The sequence below is a fragment of the Peromyscus leucopus genome, chromosome 8b (assembly GCF_004664715.2).
Source record: "Peromyscus leucopus breed LL Stock chromosome 8b, UCI_PerLeu_2.1, whole genome shotgun sequence".
In the NCBI taxonomy this organism is placed as follows: domain Eukaryota; kingdom Metazoa; phylum Chordata; class Mammalia; order Rodentia; family Cricetidae; genus Peromyscus; species Peromyscus leucopus.
Window position 1 is genome coordinate 64,369,488 of NC_051086.1, and position 17,346 is coordinate 64,386,833.

Sequence of the window (17,346 nt, forward strand, 5' to 3'; positions counted from 1 at the left end):
AGTCCTCTGGCACCTTACGCTACAGTTAGAACAACCTATCTTCAAACTGCATGGGTATTTAACCACAAAGGCCATCTTGACCATTAGGCACACAGCTACCAAGACACACACAGTTTTCCTTGGTTGCATCATGCCTAACTCCTTACCTACTCAGCATCACTCGGGAGGAGCTGAGCTCAGGGTGGGAACAGGGGGCTGCAAAAGGTTGGACAAGCTCTTCCCCAAGACTGCTGATTTTCACTTTTCTTTTGTCTCTATCAGTTTCCTCAAAAGAAAATCCTCACAGTGCAAGTCCCGGGCGAGGATGAGGAGAGCAATGCTCTGTTTATTCTGAGAGCTTATGCTTTTGCTACACTGGTGAGGGCCAACACAGCAGAACTCAGCTGGGGGCCCTGAGTGGTCAGAGCCAGCTTGTGCTGTCACTCTGCAAGCCTTCAGGCTCCTCCCAGAGTCTTTTCTGACGAAGGAAGTTCTTCAGAATATGGTCTCTTTGCAGCTTCCCCACACCTATGCCTAATCACAATCGTGAGAAGCTGTGTTTTGCTGAATGTAGGGCCAGGTACTGTGGATGACCCTTCGTGTGTTGTCTAGTGATCTATCAATGATCTTCCATGGGGGGCTCTTTTCATTTCACAGTGGGGACACTGAGACCCAGCAAGGACAGCTAACTTGCCAAGGCCATAGAGCTGTTTGTGAAACCAGTACTCCAGCTTAGGTCTGGCTGCTGCCTTGTGTTGTAGGAGTCAGGAATCACAGGGGTAAGGGGAGAGAGGAACAGTCTGCAGTATAATTAATGTGGGTAGATAGATTCTGCAACTGTTAAATATTCTACCAACTTCAGGGGAGTGTATCAGTCAGGGAGCTCCAGGAAACTAGTACCAATAAGTGGTATCTATCTATCTATCTATCTATCTATCTATCTATCTATCTATCTATCTATCTATCTATCTATCTATCTTTCATCTGTATATATACACCAATCATCTGTAGAGTCTAGCATCTATCTATCTATCTATCTATCTATCTATCTATCTATCTATCTATCTATCTATCATCTGTATATATACACCAATCATCTGTCAAGTCTAGCATTTATCTATCTATCTATCTATCTATCTATCTATCTATCTATCTATCTATCTATCTATCTCTCTATCTATCTATCATCTACCTATTTATTCACCCATCTATTTAATCTGTCAATCTATAGAGAGGGAAAGATTAATATGGCAAATGGAACTGGCTCACTCACTCATGGAGACAGCAAGTCTCATAATGTACAGACTAAGTTCTTCAGCAGGAGACCCAGGAAAGCAGCTGGCTTAGTTCTACTTTGAGTCTGAAGTCCTGAGGATCCAGCGAGTCTGGATGTACAGCTTCCACCTGAAGACTGGCCACAGGGACCTGATAGGGTCGGATACTCAGTTTGAATCCAAAATGAGGAAAAAAGAGCCTATGTGTAAGTTTGCAAGGCAGAAAGGAGGCATTCTCTCTTCCTTGGGGACAGCCAGGCTTTGGAGGCTAATGTACCTTACCTAGTCTCCTGATGTGAATGCACATCTTATCCAAAACACCCTCCCAAGTAACACATTCTGAACATATATCAAGGCGACACATACAACCAAACATCACATGAGGTGGAAGGAATGACAGAGACATGTTAAAAGAACATGATGGCATGAGAATATTAGCACAGATGTCTCGGAGAAACACAGTCCTGGTATGAGAATGGAACCCAAAGGCAGAAAGTGCCACAAGATGGAGGACAGGCAGATCCAGTGTGACAACGACTGCAATTGGTTTGGGACCCACAGATGAAAGTGTGCATTTGTCAGTGTCCTCTAGTGGAACAGAACTGATAAAGCAAATACATTAGATTGGCTTACACAATAGTGGTCAGGTAGTCCAACAATGACTTTCTGTATGATGGAGAGGGATGAGAGCCTAGAAGCTGTCTGGTCCATGAGGCTGGATATCCCAGCAGTCCCGATCTGGCACTGGAGGTCTTGTCTTCAATCCAGGTGAAGGCCTATGAGGTTTTGGGTTCTGATGGTACTGATGGATGGATGTGGTGTCACCAGCAACCGCAACAACAGGATAGCCGATTCCAGATCCAACAAATTGACAGTCGGGCTTGTCCATCACAAAGCATGTCTTGTCCAGTCTCAAGTCAGGAGGAGCCCTGCCCTTCAAGATGGGAGGAGGAGATTTAGCTGGTAAGCAGCAGCAACAGTAGGTCACAGTCAACTGAAATGTACTTAGACAGCCTCAATATTATTAACATGCCCAGGGGCTGGAGGGATGACTCAGTTGGCAAGCTTGAGGACCTGAGTTCAAGTCCCCAGATCCCAAGTACAAGTTGGATGTGTAGCGTTAGTGTCTGTAATTCCCTGAGCTGCTACTGTGAAGTTGGAGGTGGAGACAGGAGAATACTCAGGAGCTGGCTGGTGTGGCATGGACACTGGGAAAAAAACAAAAACCAAAACCAAAAAACCAAGAGACGGTCTTCAACAATGGGGAAAGTGAGGACCGAAACCTGAGGTTGTTCACTAACCTCCACATGTGCACTGTGGCATGTGTGCATCCACATTCACACACATGCATAGGACACATACATGCTCACTGTGTGGATGTGAGCGCGCACGCGCGCGCGCACACACACACACACACACACACACACACACACACACACACACACACGATTATCAACCTATCCAGTGTGTTAGTGAAGAAATGGTTCAGGCCTCAGCAGCCAGCACGGTACCCGTGGATGACAACTTTAACGACTTTGCCCTGTAGGGTGTGGGTGGTGTGCATAAGTCACCGGGTGGGTACAGCAGCAGTCACAAGCAAGATGGCTGCAGTCCTGGCAAGCTGTGTGGCTGTGTGCTTCCAGCAGGGTAAGTGGCTTCGCCCCGCCTACCTCAGTGTCATGTGACTCTGACCACAGACCGAAACCACTGATGAAAAGAGCAGGCGGCAGCTCAGAGAGAAGAGGGCCGTTCTCTGCTCAAACTGGGTCCGCCTGCAGCCAGTTTGGGGCCGGTTGGCAGCGGGTCTTTATCTTTGAGCTCCAGGCTCTCCCTGTGTGTGGTCCGAGAGGGGGTTCAAGTTTTTCCACGGTCCACAGGGCACACTCTGGGCCAGCTTTAGAATTCTTCTGACTGAGTTCCTTAAAATAAACCTTTTAAATCAATTGCATTCTCTCTCTCTCTCTCTCTCTCTCTCTCTCTCTCTCTCTCTCTCTCTCTCTGTCTCCTTTCTTCCTTTCTTTTTTCTTTCTCTTCCTCTCTTCCTTTCTTTCTTCCTTTCCTCCCTTCCTTCTTTTTAAAACTCCCCTAGCAGTTTTTGAGTTTTTGTTCTTGACACTGGGCAAAGAGCTGAGAGAGCCACCTTGGGCTTCTGCTGACCCGATGGGAATGATGCAGGTGTTGTCAAGACTGGGCTAGATGGCCAAGCTGTGAGTCAGCACCAGAGCCTGTGCAGGAGCTTAGGGGACCCCTAGGCAACCCCAAGCAGTGGAGAGAGTGTGTCGAGCATCTGAGGTGCTTTGAAGAGGGCTAGAAGCTAGCTGGGGAATAGACAGACAGGCCCTGACATGTAATACAGTACCATACAAAGCATGTGTGCAACACTGTAAGAGCTGTGGTAGCAACAGTGGTCCTCAGCCCAGGGGGCACTTTCAAATGACCCAAGAGCATCAACAGCTGGTGGCCTGGGCCCCACCCACAGGATGCCACTGGCCTGCAGATGGGGTCCAGGAGTCCGTATAAATCCATGTATAAATCGAGGACAGACGGTATGGTGAGAAAAACGTGAACTTGGAGTAAGTTGCTGGAGGATCTCTGCTGGGCTGTGGTCAAGGCTGTGGGCTTGCACTGCTGAACCAGGAAAGAAGGGCAAACGGCCGACTAGAGACAGAGAGAGCCACCCAGCCCGTAGTCGGCCCATTTGAGCTGTTGTTGCTTCTCACCCCCGTTTAAAAGTGAGAGTCAATAGGGACATAACAAAACATACCATAAAATAAAATAAGTTGAAGCAATACTCAATAAAAAGAAGCAGCGGCGGCATAGTAAAAGCAGACAGCCGATGCAGTAAAATCGAGAAAAACAAAACAAAACAAAACTCACGCTGACAGAATCACCACCAAGGGCCAGGCAATAAAAGGACAGCTAAGATGGACTGATGCAGGCTGGTGGGCGTCTTCGTATTTTGCCCCACCCTGGCAGGGAGGGGAGATGATTATTTACGTTCTATTGGGGGGAGGGAAACAAGGCATGGGGAGATGTGTGTGTGTGGCTGTAGCTGACAGTGCTGTCGGGACAGGGTCAAGTCTCCACTTGGCTGACGAGGAAACGGGGGTCAGCTTACCAAGACTAGCCAGCTGGTCAGGGGAGGAGCAGGGCACTGAACTCACCTTTCATTACGCTAGGTTTTCAGGGTATTTTGAACAGAGTCTCTCTCTCTCTCTCTCTCTCTCTCTCTCTCTCTCTCTCTCTCTCTCTCTGTGTGTGTGTGTGTGTGTGTGTGTGTGTGCTCACACATGTGCCATAGCACACATGTGGAGGTCGAAGGACAACTTCAGGGCTTTGCTTTCAGGGTCTCCTTGTTGATTTTTCACCATCTGCAACATGCTACCTGGCCTTGGAGCATCTGGGAATTCTCTGGTCCCACCTCCTACCGACCTGTAGGAGTGCTGGGGTTATAGATTCCTGTGCCACGTGTCTGGTTTTTATGTGAGTGCTGGGGATTTGAACTCAGATCCTCATGATTGTAGAAAAGCATTTTAAACCACTGAACCACCTCCCCAGTTTTAGGTTTTATGGTTTTTGAACTTAAGTTCTGAGCTCTTTCTGCTGAATAAATGTTCAAGCCTGGATGCCTACTGGAATCATCTGGTGAGCGTGTAAAAAAATACTTGTCCGATGAGACAGTTCTGTGGACGGTCAACAGGTATCTGAAAAAGTGCTCATTGTCACTAGTTATCAGGGAAGTGCGATGTAAAATCACGACAGAACCTCAGACATGCCAGGTTTGTTGTACAACAACAAGCAAGCATTGATGATGTGGGAAAATGAGAACACACAGTGGCATGCCTGGAGCTGTGTTAACAGAGATAAGTCAGTCCACATACAGGAGGTCCCTAGAGGAGTCAACTTCATAGAGCCCAGGAGTGGAACAGTGGGCACCAGGGCCAGAGGAGGGGCAGGCACATTGGGAGTTGACAGTTAATGGGCACTAAGATGCAGTCAAGCAAGATGAACAGTTCCAGTGGTTGACTACACAAGTTTGTCCTGTACAGCCATACTGATAATTTATTGTGTGCTTAAAATTTTAAGGGGAGAGATTTCCTGTTTTAAGTATTCTCATAGCCTTTTTGAAAACCTGACTTATGGACTGAGCAGGTTGTATTTATATATTGAGGAATATAATATAAACAATTCAATAAAAAGCCATGAATTTGAGAGAGGGCAAGAGGGGACACCTGGGAGGGGTTGGGAAGAGGAAAGGTAGGGAGGAAAATGGTGCAACTATATTTTAATTTTGAAAAATTAAAAAAAAAATCATTGAAAAACTAAGTAAACTTAACTTGTCATTACAATTTAGCTACTGAGATAATTTTTTAATAATACATATCTACTTGTCTGTGTATCTATGCATCTGTCTGTTATCTATCATAATTAAACACACTGGTGGGGCTGGGAGATGGCTCAATGGTTAAGAGCACTGGCTGCTCTTCCCAGAGGACCCGGATTCCATTCCCAGCACCCACACGGCACCTCACCACCCCCTGTAACTCCAGGAGACCCAGCACCTTCTTCTCGTCTTTGTGAGCACTCTCACATGTGTGCAAACATGCATGGAGGCAAAACACCCACACACATAAAATTTAAAAAAACAAACAAACATGGGTGCGAGCGACGGGACAAGTTCAGTGCTAACACGCTTGGTCTGGGCTGGGCCAGGAAGATGGGATAAACGTAGAACACATAGACACACTTGGGACTCCACTGTGCTCTGCATGGTGATTGCTCCTATCTGCTGAGCTACCAACCCTGAGTCCTAAGCCCTTTATAAACACTTATTAAGCTTTCCTACTCCCATGCTAGGTAGGGATCATCACCTCCATTTGGGATTGAGGAAAGCGAAGGGGCTTAAGCTTTTTTCTCTGCGGGCTCATCTGGTGGTACTGTTACCCATGTGGGAGCTCAGGCCTGCAGCCCCGACAATAGATTCGGTGTTGGTTGCTGCCCCGCAGCCAGGTGCTCCCATGGGTGTCACGGGCTGTTCTGTTTCATTTCTTCCTCCTCAGGCTTTAGGAACAAGAGTGTGACTTTGGCCCTGGGCCTACGTACACTGAGCAGTTGTCATCGAGATAGAGGAGGGAGATGATTTGTGGAACAATATTAAGGAAGAGGTTTTTTTTTTTTTTTTTTTTTTTTGAAGCGAGTTCGGTGGGGGGATGGGCTGTCTGGAGGCAGTGGGCTCACACAGCCGCATCTGGGAAGCCATGTCTGTTGGGAAGGCAGAATCATCTCTTGAAGTAGTGTGTGAGTGTGTGTGTGTGTGTGTGTGTGTGTGTGTGTGTGTGTGAAGCAGAGGCAGCCAGGAAGGGTTGTGATTGTATACCTCTAACCTGGACAGAGAAGGTAGCACAGTTGGTGTAGTGTTTAGCCACCATACCTGAGGTTCTGGGTTTCATCCCCAAACACGACATAAAACTGGCGTGATGACACATGCCTGTAGTCCCAGCACTTGGGAAGAGGGGCAAGAAGATCACAAATCCAAAATCATCCTTGGCTGGAGAGTGAATTTGAGGTCAGACTGAACTCCATGAGACCCTGTCTGAAAACAAAAACAAAAATGAAAACAAAAATCAAAACAGAGAAATAGATGCCTCTAAAATGCTCCTGGACCTTGAAATTGAAGGGCACAGATGATCTCGTCGAGGTTCAGTGAGGGAAGCATGTTCTAGAAGGTGAGCTCATAGAGCCAGGGAGTTCTAGGAGGCCCTGAGTCAGTCTGGAGCCTGCTTTCTCTATCCTCCTCTCAATGCCTGGTGCTGGGACACTGGCAGAATTGCAAGGGGTGGTCCTGAGCTGAAGCAGGACTTAGAAGTACAGCTGCTGCTGTCATTGTCACCACGGTTTCAGCTCTGGTAGGGAGGACTCTTGATCTGTGAGCCCTAATCCCTGAGTCCTGGTGGTGTTAGCTAGAGGGCCTTGGGAACAGGGAGGTGGTGATCGATCGGAGATGGAGGGAGGGAGGGAAGGAGGAAGGGATCCTGTTCTAGGACAGAGGCTGGGCACAGACAGAGAGAGGATGAACACAAGCTTTTGCTGGCAGGTCTCTGGTCTGTGAGTTACCACCAGGTCCGACTCCTTATACTGTGGACCTGCTGGGAACTGCTCTGGATAGATGTATCTTGAAGTCGCTTTACTGTGAAAAAACACTATAAGATCACAAACACTCACTGGGGAGCAGTGAACTTGGTTTCCTCATCTATACATTGAGGATCTTAATTCCAGCTCTTTGAATGGTTAAGAGGATTACAGGAGATTAAGTCAGAAAATACCCATAAAACACCTGGCCCCACAGAGTTGAAGGACTCAGCAAAGGTAATGATTATCTCCCTCCCTGTACTGTGAGAAGGACTCATACTCTGTGACCATGACTTCAGTGTACTTGAGTTTAAGAAGTATCCATTGAACAGCCACTCCACGCCAGCAGCTCAGCCTGCCTTTCAAGACGGGAAGATAAATAGGACCAGGCCATTGTTCTGTGGAAGCTCGCCTTGGGGCCGGGGACTGACATATATTACAATCCAGTGTGGAGTTATTCTACTTGTCTGGGGAGATGGTCCCTGCCAGGAAAGCATCACTGGGCTTGAATGTGACTCATCCCTGAAGCATCACTAGGAGCTATCTGTGCAGAGGCAAAGAGAGAGATAAAGTGTTGGATAGCAGGCATCACCAGAAGAGCCAATGATGTGGTATCACCAGAATGGAAGATGTATGAGTGAGGGATGGGCCGGCTTTACTGGGTCATGGAGGGGGCCTGTGGACCGTGGTTGGGAGCAGTAATGGCGGAGCTGTTGAAGAGCCACTGCATGGCCAGGCTTTGCATTCCAGTTCATTCTGGTGCACATGATATGTGTAGGAGAGTTTGGAGGAGGTCCACCCTGAGCATAAGAACACCACGAGGGAAGGCCTCGGAGTGATGGTTTAAACTTAAGGGAAGATTGTGTTCTTGGAGGGAAGGGTCAACAGGGCGCTGGCATTGCTTGGCTCTGGGTAAATGAAGGGCATCCGGTGGGAGAAGTAAAGGACAACATCCACGTTTCTAGTGTACTGGGGGAATCAGGTGCTCTGTGATGGGGCCAGAAGACAGAACAAAGAAGGGCAGAATTTGGTGGGGACATTATTTCTTTGGTGAGTTTAGTTTAAGCTGATTATTGGATATGGACAAGAGGTGTCCAAGGATCAGCTCCTTCTCAGTTCTTGGACAATTTGCAATGGAAGGCCATGATCCTGTAGTTGATGTCACAGCAGCAGTGTCCTAGACCTTCCTGGTGTGGAAAAGAGGAGGATTCAAGATAGAAACAACTTAGCATTTAAGATGGGACCAGAAGTGGGTTACTCAGTGGAGGAGGAAAAAGAGCCCCTGTGGGAGGGGGAAACCTGGAGGAAGGGAACATTATGGGACTTTGAAACTCTGATTTCAACAGGGAAGTGGTTGGCAGGTGAAATGTCCCTGAGGGCTCCTGTAAGGTGAGCCCGCGGTGGTCTCCAGTGGGTGGTGGTGGGGGACTTTATGACTCCAGATTAGCAAACAAGGAGGAGAAAGGTATAGCAGTGCACACCTGTAATCCTGACAGCTCATGTGGTCCAGTCTAGAAGTGGAAAGTCATCCTGGGCAATTGGCAAGATCTTGTTCAAAATAAAATGGACATGGGGACCAAGGGCCTGGTGATGTAGGACAGTGGTGAGGTACTTCCTTGGCATGTGAAAGACCGTGGGTCTGATCTCTAATACTAGGAAAGAGAAAAGAAAGAAAAACAAAGAGAAGACAAGATTAAGGAACAGGGAGACAGTGGTAACTTTTCTCTCAGAAATTTGGATGAGAAGAGCAGAAAAGAGAGATTGGTACAGACAAGGATGAGAAATGAGCGGAGACATTCTAGAAGCTGGGGCCCTAAGCCTGAGCATGGAGTGAGGAGGAGCAGATAGAGATGAGTTCATGGATGCTGGGAGAGGCATGCCGGACAGAGTATGGCTTCGAAGGGAAGAAGTGAGCTCAGGGTAAAGAGGGATGTGGTGGATGCACTACTGAACCCTGGTTGGAAAGCTTGTCACATGGAAAGCCAGTGGCCCAGAGAGGAGTGTAAAGAAAAGCAACCTGGAAGGAGATAGGCCAGCATCATCAGATGCCCTGTATGAGAATTCTGGGAGGCAGGGGATACTCATGAAGATCAGGTTTACATTCAGAAACCAGCATTTCCCCGGGAGCCTGAACCAGGCAGCCTGATGCTTTAATAATGATCTAGTGGTGGCCTCTTCTTATCTTTGAGAGCAAGTTGCTCTAGGCATGAAGATCATGTCCTGAGAATGAGAATAAACCCATGTGCAAAGCTATGCTTGTAATCACTTCGTCATCCTCAACATTTAGTGTGGGAGGTTGGGAAAAATGAACACTCATGTTTTTAATTTTTCAATAAGCAGGGTGAGCACAAAGCAGCCAGTTCCCTTATAGCATTTTAAACACACACTTAGTTTAGGTTGATCCTCCCCCTTTTCCCCATATCCCTGTGTCCTCATGCCAGGCTACACCCTTTCACCGCCAGCATTCCATATTCCATTTTCTTTTTAAAAAGATTTATTAAACATTTTAAAGTGTGTGTGTGTGTGTGTGTGTGTGTGTGTGTGTGTGTACATGAGTTCTGGTGCCTGTGGAGACCTGTGGAGGACATCAGAGGCTCTGGAACTGGGGTTACAGGTCATTGTGAGTTTGTTGATATGGATGCTGGGAACCAAATTCAGGCCCTCAGCAAGAGCATCGCATGCTCTTAACTGCTGTGCCATCTCTCCGGCCCCCCACCCCCCTCCACTTTACTATCACACGAAGGACACCCATTTTGGAGATTGTGTAAGTATGTTTGGCCTTGGCGATGGTGGAGAGGAGGTTGTGGGCAGAGTTTGTGAGAGATAGGAGTAGCTGTGTTTGGTGGCATGGTCAGGGAGAGATTTGAGCAGAAGCAGAGGTGGGGAAGGATGAACTAAGGACAAGATGAGGAGGGGTGAGGTCAGGAAGCAGCAAAGACAGTGGCGTTGAAGGCCTGCAGGTGTGAGGAGGTGAAGGAACCATGAGGCTAAGGGTCAGCAGTGGCCGGTGTCCCATCCCATGGGAATCTGCCCACAGAGCCAAGTGACAAAGAGAGCCAAGCAAATGGGATGGGTGAGTTTTAGGGATGGTGATGATGGAGAATTCAGTGCCTTCCACCTGAAAGGGCTCCATGCTGTGGCCTGAGGGACCCTGATTCAACTAAGGCTGACAGATAGAAGCCAGTGGCTAGGAGGGAGACCCCTAGAGTTGGGGCTTCAGGAACCTTGTCCAAGGCTTCAGGAGCATGCCTGATGTCCCATCAGGGATGGAGCCTGGTCTTCTGTCCACCCTTTCTCTTCTTTCCCAGGGTGCACTCAGACCCCGTCCTTCTTTCCTTTTTCCAAGGGGCAGCTGTCTGGACCCTTGGCCAGGGTTGGTGAACTGTCTGCCATCTCACAGTTCAGCCCTCTGTATCTGCCACCGCATGGAAGCTAGGAGTCGGGCTCCCAGAAGACAGCTGTGCCCACCTGGAATCACTTGGCTAGCCCTGGCCTATCTGCTCAGCTGCTTGCTTGCCTCCAGCAAGGCCAAGGTCTTCAGTCGCTGTGAGCTGGCCAAAGTGCTGAATGACTTCGGTCTGGATGGCTACCGCGGATATAACCTAGCTGACTGTGAGCACCCTTCTCTCGTCTACCTCAACCCACTCCCCTGTCTTTCTTCCTCCTCATTCAAGGGTCTTGGAGGTTTTTTGAGCTTAATCCTTCTTCATAAAACCAGAAGTCAATGAGACTACAGGTGGACAGCACCTACTTCCTGAGTTAACCACATGATAGGCAGACAACAGGCAACCAGATTAGAACCAACCCTGTTGCTAGTCAGGAAGTCAAAGTAACCAGCAGCTTAATAGGTTACACTTTATCTTGGCCACGAGGATCAAATACGCCTGCTGAAACTTAGATGGCAACCTGAACAAATCTGTAATACCAAGCATTGTACACAAGAGGCAGTTTCAGGAGACTACATGTAAAGTACAGTCACACCTAGAATCATTTTGTCTCTAGTCCTAGCCTCCTTTGTAGAGCCTGCTTGTGTCTTCCTAATCTTGCCTCTAAATGTTTAGCTCTTGTAAATCCATTCAAGAAACGCAGCAAGCCTTTCTATATACTGAACAATGAGAAAGTGGCAAGATTGATGTCCTGAGTCAGGAAGGCTGAGATCAGTCCTGACCCTTGCTTTGAGATAACTGTATGTCATTTCGGGGAAGTCACTTTGACCTCTGACCCTAGACTGATCCATCTGCAAAGTTAGATGGGAAGATACTTGTTGTTTCCTTGGGGTAGAGGGAGCCAGTCTCTAAAAAATTTATCTGTGAACACTTTGGTCCGTGGTGGTCCAACCACCCAACCTCAAAGCCTGTGTCTGCCCCTCTGTAGGGGTCTGCCTTGCTTACTACACAAGTGGCTTCAATACAGCTGCTGTGGACCACGAAGCTGACGGAAGCACCAACAATGGCATCTTCCAGATCAGCAGCCGGAAGTGGTGCAAGAATCTCTCCCTGAATGGCCCCAACATTTGCCGACTCTACTGCAGTGGTGGGCTAGCCTCTTTTTCATAGTTTAGTTCCCTTCCTCTGTCTTTGTCTTTGCATGGAGATGCCCCAGGGGATGGATAAAGGGCAAGGAGGGATGGGAGACCTTCTGTGAATTTAATTTGGGGTCCAGGCTGAGAGATGGTCTTAGAGCTACAGTCATGAAGGAAAGATTGTGTGTGTGTGTGTGTGTGTGTAAGGGTAACATGTGTTTCCAGAGATGGAGAAGTGGTGTGTGTGTGTGTGTGTGTGTGTGTGTGTGTGTGTGTGTGTGAGAGAGAGAGAGAGAGAGAGAGAGAGAGAGAGAGAGAGAGAGAGAGAACCCTGTTCTCTGCTCCCTCACTGGGTTTCCCTCCTCCTACTCCAGATTTGTTGAACAATGATCTCAAGGATTCTGTCATCTGTGTCATGAAGATAGTTCAAGAGCCCCAGGGTATGGGCTACTGGTGAGTAACTCCCACTGAAATTGTGCAAGTTGTGGCCAGGACTGGAGGATAGCATCAGGGAACTGGCCTTCCATGAGTATCCACTTTTTCCTAGGCAACATATTTTCTTGGCTTCATGAAGCAAACTTCACAACCAATGTTGGTAATTATGAGAATCCAGACAATTACAGATGACGCAACCAGAGAGAATAACATTGGCAATCACATGACCACACAACTCAGCCCAAATTTTATACAAAAGCCCAAAGTATATAATAGATGGTAGATGAGGTTCTTTGCTTGTATCATGGGTAGGGCTCTGGAACTTTCCAGTTTTATTCCTTACCTACTTTCAGAACTATGTCCTTTGAAATCTCCTCCCAATGGGGAGTTTGTCTGAGTGTTGCACTGGGTTCTGACCTAGATGGCTGGTTCATATAAGCACCTGGGCCAGTTGCTTCACAGTTACCCAATCTCTTTGGATGAGGCTTTTCCAAGGAGTCTCCAACCTCCATTCCACTCATGCTTACAGAGGAGGAACTAGCAGGGCAGGGAAGAATCTGGGAAAGGTGAACCTCTCCAGGGCTGAGGAACATCCAGACCATGGACAGATGTAGCAGCTGATAAGGTTGGGGAAGGAACTTTAGAAGACCTTGGAACAGAAGGAAGGAGAAAGTAATGATGGGGTAGGATTGGGGTATCTGTTGGATGGTCTTGCAGGAGTCTAGGTGGCACATAGGGTCTGGAGAGGGACAGGTGTACCAGTGGTGGATACAAGAGAGATTAGATATAAGGGGTGGGAAGGGATTCAGGAGTAGATGAGGAATGGTCCAAGAGAAAGAGGAGGGGGTGAAAATGACTGAATCATGAGATATTCCAGGCATATTACTTGAAATGGACACTGATTTGTGGTCTGAGAATAGTTGAAACCCTAAGAAGTGAGTTTGAGGTAAGGCCAGCTCTGTAGGACAGAGTGTGCTTATAACTCTGTGTTATAAAAGGGACAAAGTTAGGTCAGGTGCCAGTCCAAGAGCTTGCAGTCTTGGTACCCCTACTGTGGAGTGGAAGACCTGGTCCTAATAGGTGAAACCAAAGAGCATCTCTATTATACACTTGGAGTAAATTCTTGGCATGGATGACTCTTGAGGGTCTGAGGCTAATTGGAGGAAGTGGGTCTAGAAGGCTCAGTGCTGTCCATTCCTGTCCACTCACATGCACTGGGGATGCAGGTATGCAAGGTCCAAGTAGGTGCTGTGCTTCAGAGAGAACTAAGACCTGTCTTTGTCCTTGAGTATCTTACAGTCTAGTGCAACAGACAATCAATCTCTCTTGGTCGACAGTTATTTAGAAGTCTTTCCGGTGTGCTATTGATCATTAGGCTCATTGACATCGACATCATAAGGACACCAGTTTTCAGACGTTGGGATGCCTGAGAACTTTGGACCCCAGGATCATCTGTTCTTGCTTGTCTTCCTCAAGATGTCAGATGTGATAGCACTGGGGAGACAGTTAAGTCCATGAGAATTGCTTGTCATGCAAGAGTGAAAACCTGAGTTTGGTTCCCAGGACATATATGTAAAAGCTGGGCATTTGGCGTTTGTAATCCCAGCACTAGGGAGGTAGAGACAGACAGATTTCTGAGGTTTGCTGGCCAACCAGCCTAGCTTAAATTGGTAAGCTCCTGGTTCAGTGGGAGACCATGTCTTAAAAAACAAGATGGACACTTCCTGAGAAATGACCTAGCCTAACACACACACACACACACACACACACACACACACACACACACAGAGAGAGAGAGAGAGAGAGAGAGAGAGAGAGAGAGAGAGAGAGAGAGAAGAGAGGAGGGGATGGTCCCAAAAGAATATAAGTCAACCATGGAAAGACTTAGATTGGCAACCAAGACATGATGAGTGCACATCCAGCCATATAACCTGGGTGCATAAGTCTACATCACAGCTCGAGTTTTTAATTAGGAAAATACGGGAGATAATGTTGACCCAATCTACCTAATAGGCCAGCTGGGGGCAGAAGGGAAGTAGTTACAAGTGGGTGAATGGTATGGTGGCATGTAAACTGTGTGAAGGTCTTTACACATATAAGGTGGCCTCACTGTTCCCAGAAGCACTTGGGTATAGGAAATGAACTTTGTACCTAGGCTCCAGATTCCAGCTTCTAACCCTTTGATGAGGACTCAGGGGTAAGCTTGAGTACACTAGTTTGTATCTTCCATGGTAAAATAAAGCAGCTAGCCATTGACTTTTAATGGCCATTCTCTTCCTTAGAAAACATCTCCCCTAGGTTAGCTCAGCTTTTTTGTTGCCTCCCATCCTCTTAGCCCCTTGCTTAGTCTCTTAGCAACTTTGCTTCTCTTTAGTTTAGAGCCCTGTACCTTTCCTGCTCTCTGAAGCTGATGTGGATTCTTTTTTTGGGGGGGTGGGGGGGGGAGACAGGGTTTCTCTGTGCAGCTGTGGCTGTCCTGGAACTCACTTTGTAGCCCAGACTGGCCTCAAACTCACAGAGATCTGCCTGCCTCTGCTTCCTGAGTGCTGGGATTAAAGGCATGTGCCACCACCACCTGGCTGCTAATGCAGATTCCTTTCTTTCTTGTCTTCTATTCCTAGGGAGGCCTGGAGGCATCACTGCCAGGGCAGGGACCTCACCGACTGGGTGGATGGCTGTGACTTCTAGGACCTTCTCTGGATGGACCAAGCCACACACAGCTGGCTGGGAAGTGTGGTTTTGTTCCTGACGCAGGCTTGGGAAGACAAGCCAACTAATAAAGTCTAATTTTACATAAGCACATTTCCCAGCTTTCTGCAGGTCTGCAGGCACCCAGCTGGAGCCAGCGCCATCTCTTGTCTTCTTGTCTCATGTGCTCGCCTGGGCTTGGCTTCAGGTGGACTCCAAAAACCTATCATGGAAGGCTTGGGGACAAGGTCAGTGCCTTCCTTCCCCATATCTGGTAGAGTTTGGGTCTAGAGTCAGCAAATTTAGCAAAAGCCAAACCAAAGCAAAAATAGGATTAATTTGGATTTCAGCTACACAAGTAGCTTTGATGTACATGTACAATTCAAATCTTATATGGCTCATACTAATATTGAAGAACCTACTTGTGTATATGAAATTCAAATTTAATTGGGAGCTGCTGTATTTTTACTTGGCAAACCTAGATAAGTCTGGTGTTGGGAACCCTTGGCATATTTGGAAAGTGGGATGCTTACTTTCTGCAGTTCTGGGTGTAGATGTGGCTGGCCATCATGTCTTAGCTCTCACTCTGGTGTCTTCTCACATCCTATGGTCATGAGGTGGTGCAGAGTGACTGCAGGTGTGTGAAAAACTTCAGGGGTGTGTCCCCTTCCTAAGTTCTGTCCAGTGTGTCTTGTGTGTGTGTGCGTGTGCGTGTGCGTGTGCGTGTGCGTGTGTGTGTGTGTGTGTGTGTGTGTGTGTCCTGCTTTATTGGCCACCTTGCTCTTTCGTGCTCTCTAGAGGCAGGAGAGTCAAGTGTCACTGTTAATAGCTGGTCACTTCTTGGAAGGGGAAGTCATCACACTCTGGCTGGAAGATGGAGTGGGACTTGCCGGTGGGTTTAGAGGGTAGCAAAATGCAGAGAGGCTTTTCCAGTGTATGGGAAATTCTGAGGAAGGCAGCATCGCCCCCACTGACAGGGATCTCTGTCTCAGTTACCAGAGACATCTGTATTTAAAGGACCAAGGTAGGCAGAGTCTCGAGATGGCTAGAATAGCACTTGTCATAGAGTTACTACTGTTGTGATGGAACACCATGACCAAAAGCAACACAGGAAGGGAAGAGTTAATTGGACTTACACTTCCTTATCACTCTTCATCACTGATGGAAATGAGGACAGGAACTCAGACAAGGCAGGAGCTGATGCAGAGGCCATGGAGGGGTGCTGCTTACTGGTTTGCTCCTCGTAGCTTACTCAGCCTACTTTCTTATAGAACCCAGGACCACCAATCCCACCCACAATGCGCTCCCACTTCAATCACTAATTAAGAAAATGCTCTACAGGCTGGCCCACAGCCCAGTCTTACGGAGGCATTTCCTCAGTTGGGATTCTCTCCTCCCAGATGACTCTAGCCTGTGTCAAGTTGACATAGAGTTAGCCAGCAAAGCAGGAGAGATGATGGGAGGATGATGTGTGAGAAGAATGGGTCTTGATTTCAGACTGCAGCATCCTCTAGAAGGGCTTTCATTGGATCCTGTGTGTGCTAAACTGTAAGTGGAGGCATGGTTGGTGGCTCCTCGGGGGATGTCACCCAATGCTCCCTTCCTCCAAACTGCTGACAAATACTGGGGGAGTGGCTGAGAACCTACAATTGATGAAATAGATCTGTTTCCATCTACTGCTGGACTGGTCAGTGAATGATAAAACAGGGGAGCTGTTTATCCAAGTGGACAGTGATAAGACGTCTTGCTAAGAGGTGACATTGATGACTAATGGATCTACTAAATCACACAAATACCCTGTGCTGACTATGTGCCATGCATTATCTGATTTATACCTGGGGACAATAATAATGATGTGGGTACCACTATCATCCCCATCCTGGAGATAAGGACACAGATTCAGGGAAGGACAATTTGTACCTGAGTCAGCCTGACTCCCTGAGTGTTTACAGTCACTATACATGGATAAGGGGTTGATGCTCTGCTCAGAGACCCAGGACTCTTCTATCATGGATGCTGTAACTTCAGATGTCTGTACCTGCATTGCCTGATAGCTCCAGTGAGCCTCATTCAGTTAGTCTGGGAAGAGAGCCCAGGAATGGGTGGAATGAGGCTCTTGGAATGGAGGAAAGAATTGTTACAAGGATGTGGAGGATGCCATCATGGCCTCAGGCCTCGTCAAGGCGAGGCTGAGCAGTGTCAGGTCTGGATAAGAGGACCCTGGAGGCTCAAGCTAGAGCATTGATTGGGGACAGGTGGAGATGGAGAAGGCATAGCCAGGAGAGTGTGTGCTCTGATCAAAGTTACAAAGGTCTGGCT

General features: G+C 47.8%; 1 protein-coding gene and 1 long non-coding RNA gene across 3 annotated transcripts; one reads left to right on the forward strand and one right to left on the reverse strand.

The window, feature by feature from the left end:
- Window positions 1–1,196: 1,196 nt before the first annotated feature.
- Window positions 1,197–6,945, reverse strand: LOC119087009. Of its 2 annotated transcripts, XR_005090425.1 has the most exons (3): window positions 6,685–6,945; window positions 1,887–2,187; window positions 1,197–1,404 (listed from the first exon to the last, which is right to left on the reverse strand). It is a non-coding gene; the product is annotated as an uncharacterized LOC119087009 (long non-coding RNA). The 2 variants fall into 2 exon arrangements; XR_005090424.1 differs by lacking the exon at window positions 1,197–1,404 and having other exon boundaries at window positions 1,775–2,187.
- A 51-nt stretch (window positions 6,946–6,996) lies between these two features.
- Window positions 6,997–15,136, forward strand: Spaca3 (sperm acrosome associated 3). Its single transcript, XM_028867038.2, has 5 exons — window positions 6,997–7,159; window positions 10,729–10,994; window positions 11,757–11,915; window positions 12,279–12,357; window positions 14,961–15,136. Exons 2-5 carry the CDS (start codon window positions 10,808–10,810, stop codon window positions 15,025–15,027), a joined length of 492 nt encoding a protein of 163 aa, XP_028722871.1. The 5' UTR covers window positions 6,997–7,159; window positions 10,729–10,807; the 3' UTR covers window positions 15,028–15,136.
- The last annotated feature ends 2,210 nt before the right edge of the window (window positions 15,137–17,346 follow it).

Bases quoted from the DNA above. Each gene is read 5' to 3' on its own strand.
- Spaca3 (XM_028867038.2), top strand. From the start codon at position 10,808: ATGGAAGCTAGGAGTCGGGCTCCCAGAAGACAGCTGTGCCCACCTGGA. The intron at 10,995-11,756 runs GTGAGCACCCTT...GCCCCTCTGTAG, and splicing joins CGGATATAACCTAGCTGACT to GGGTCTGCCTTGCTTACTAC. The intron at 11,916-12,278 runs GTGGGCTAGCCT...CTCCTACTCCAG, and splicing joins TTGCCGACTCTACTGCAGTG to ATTTGTTGAACAATGATCTC.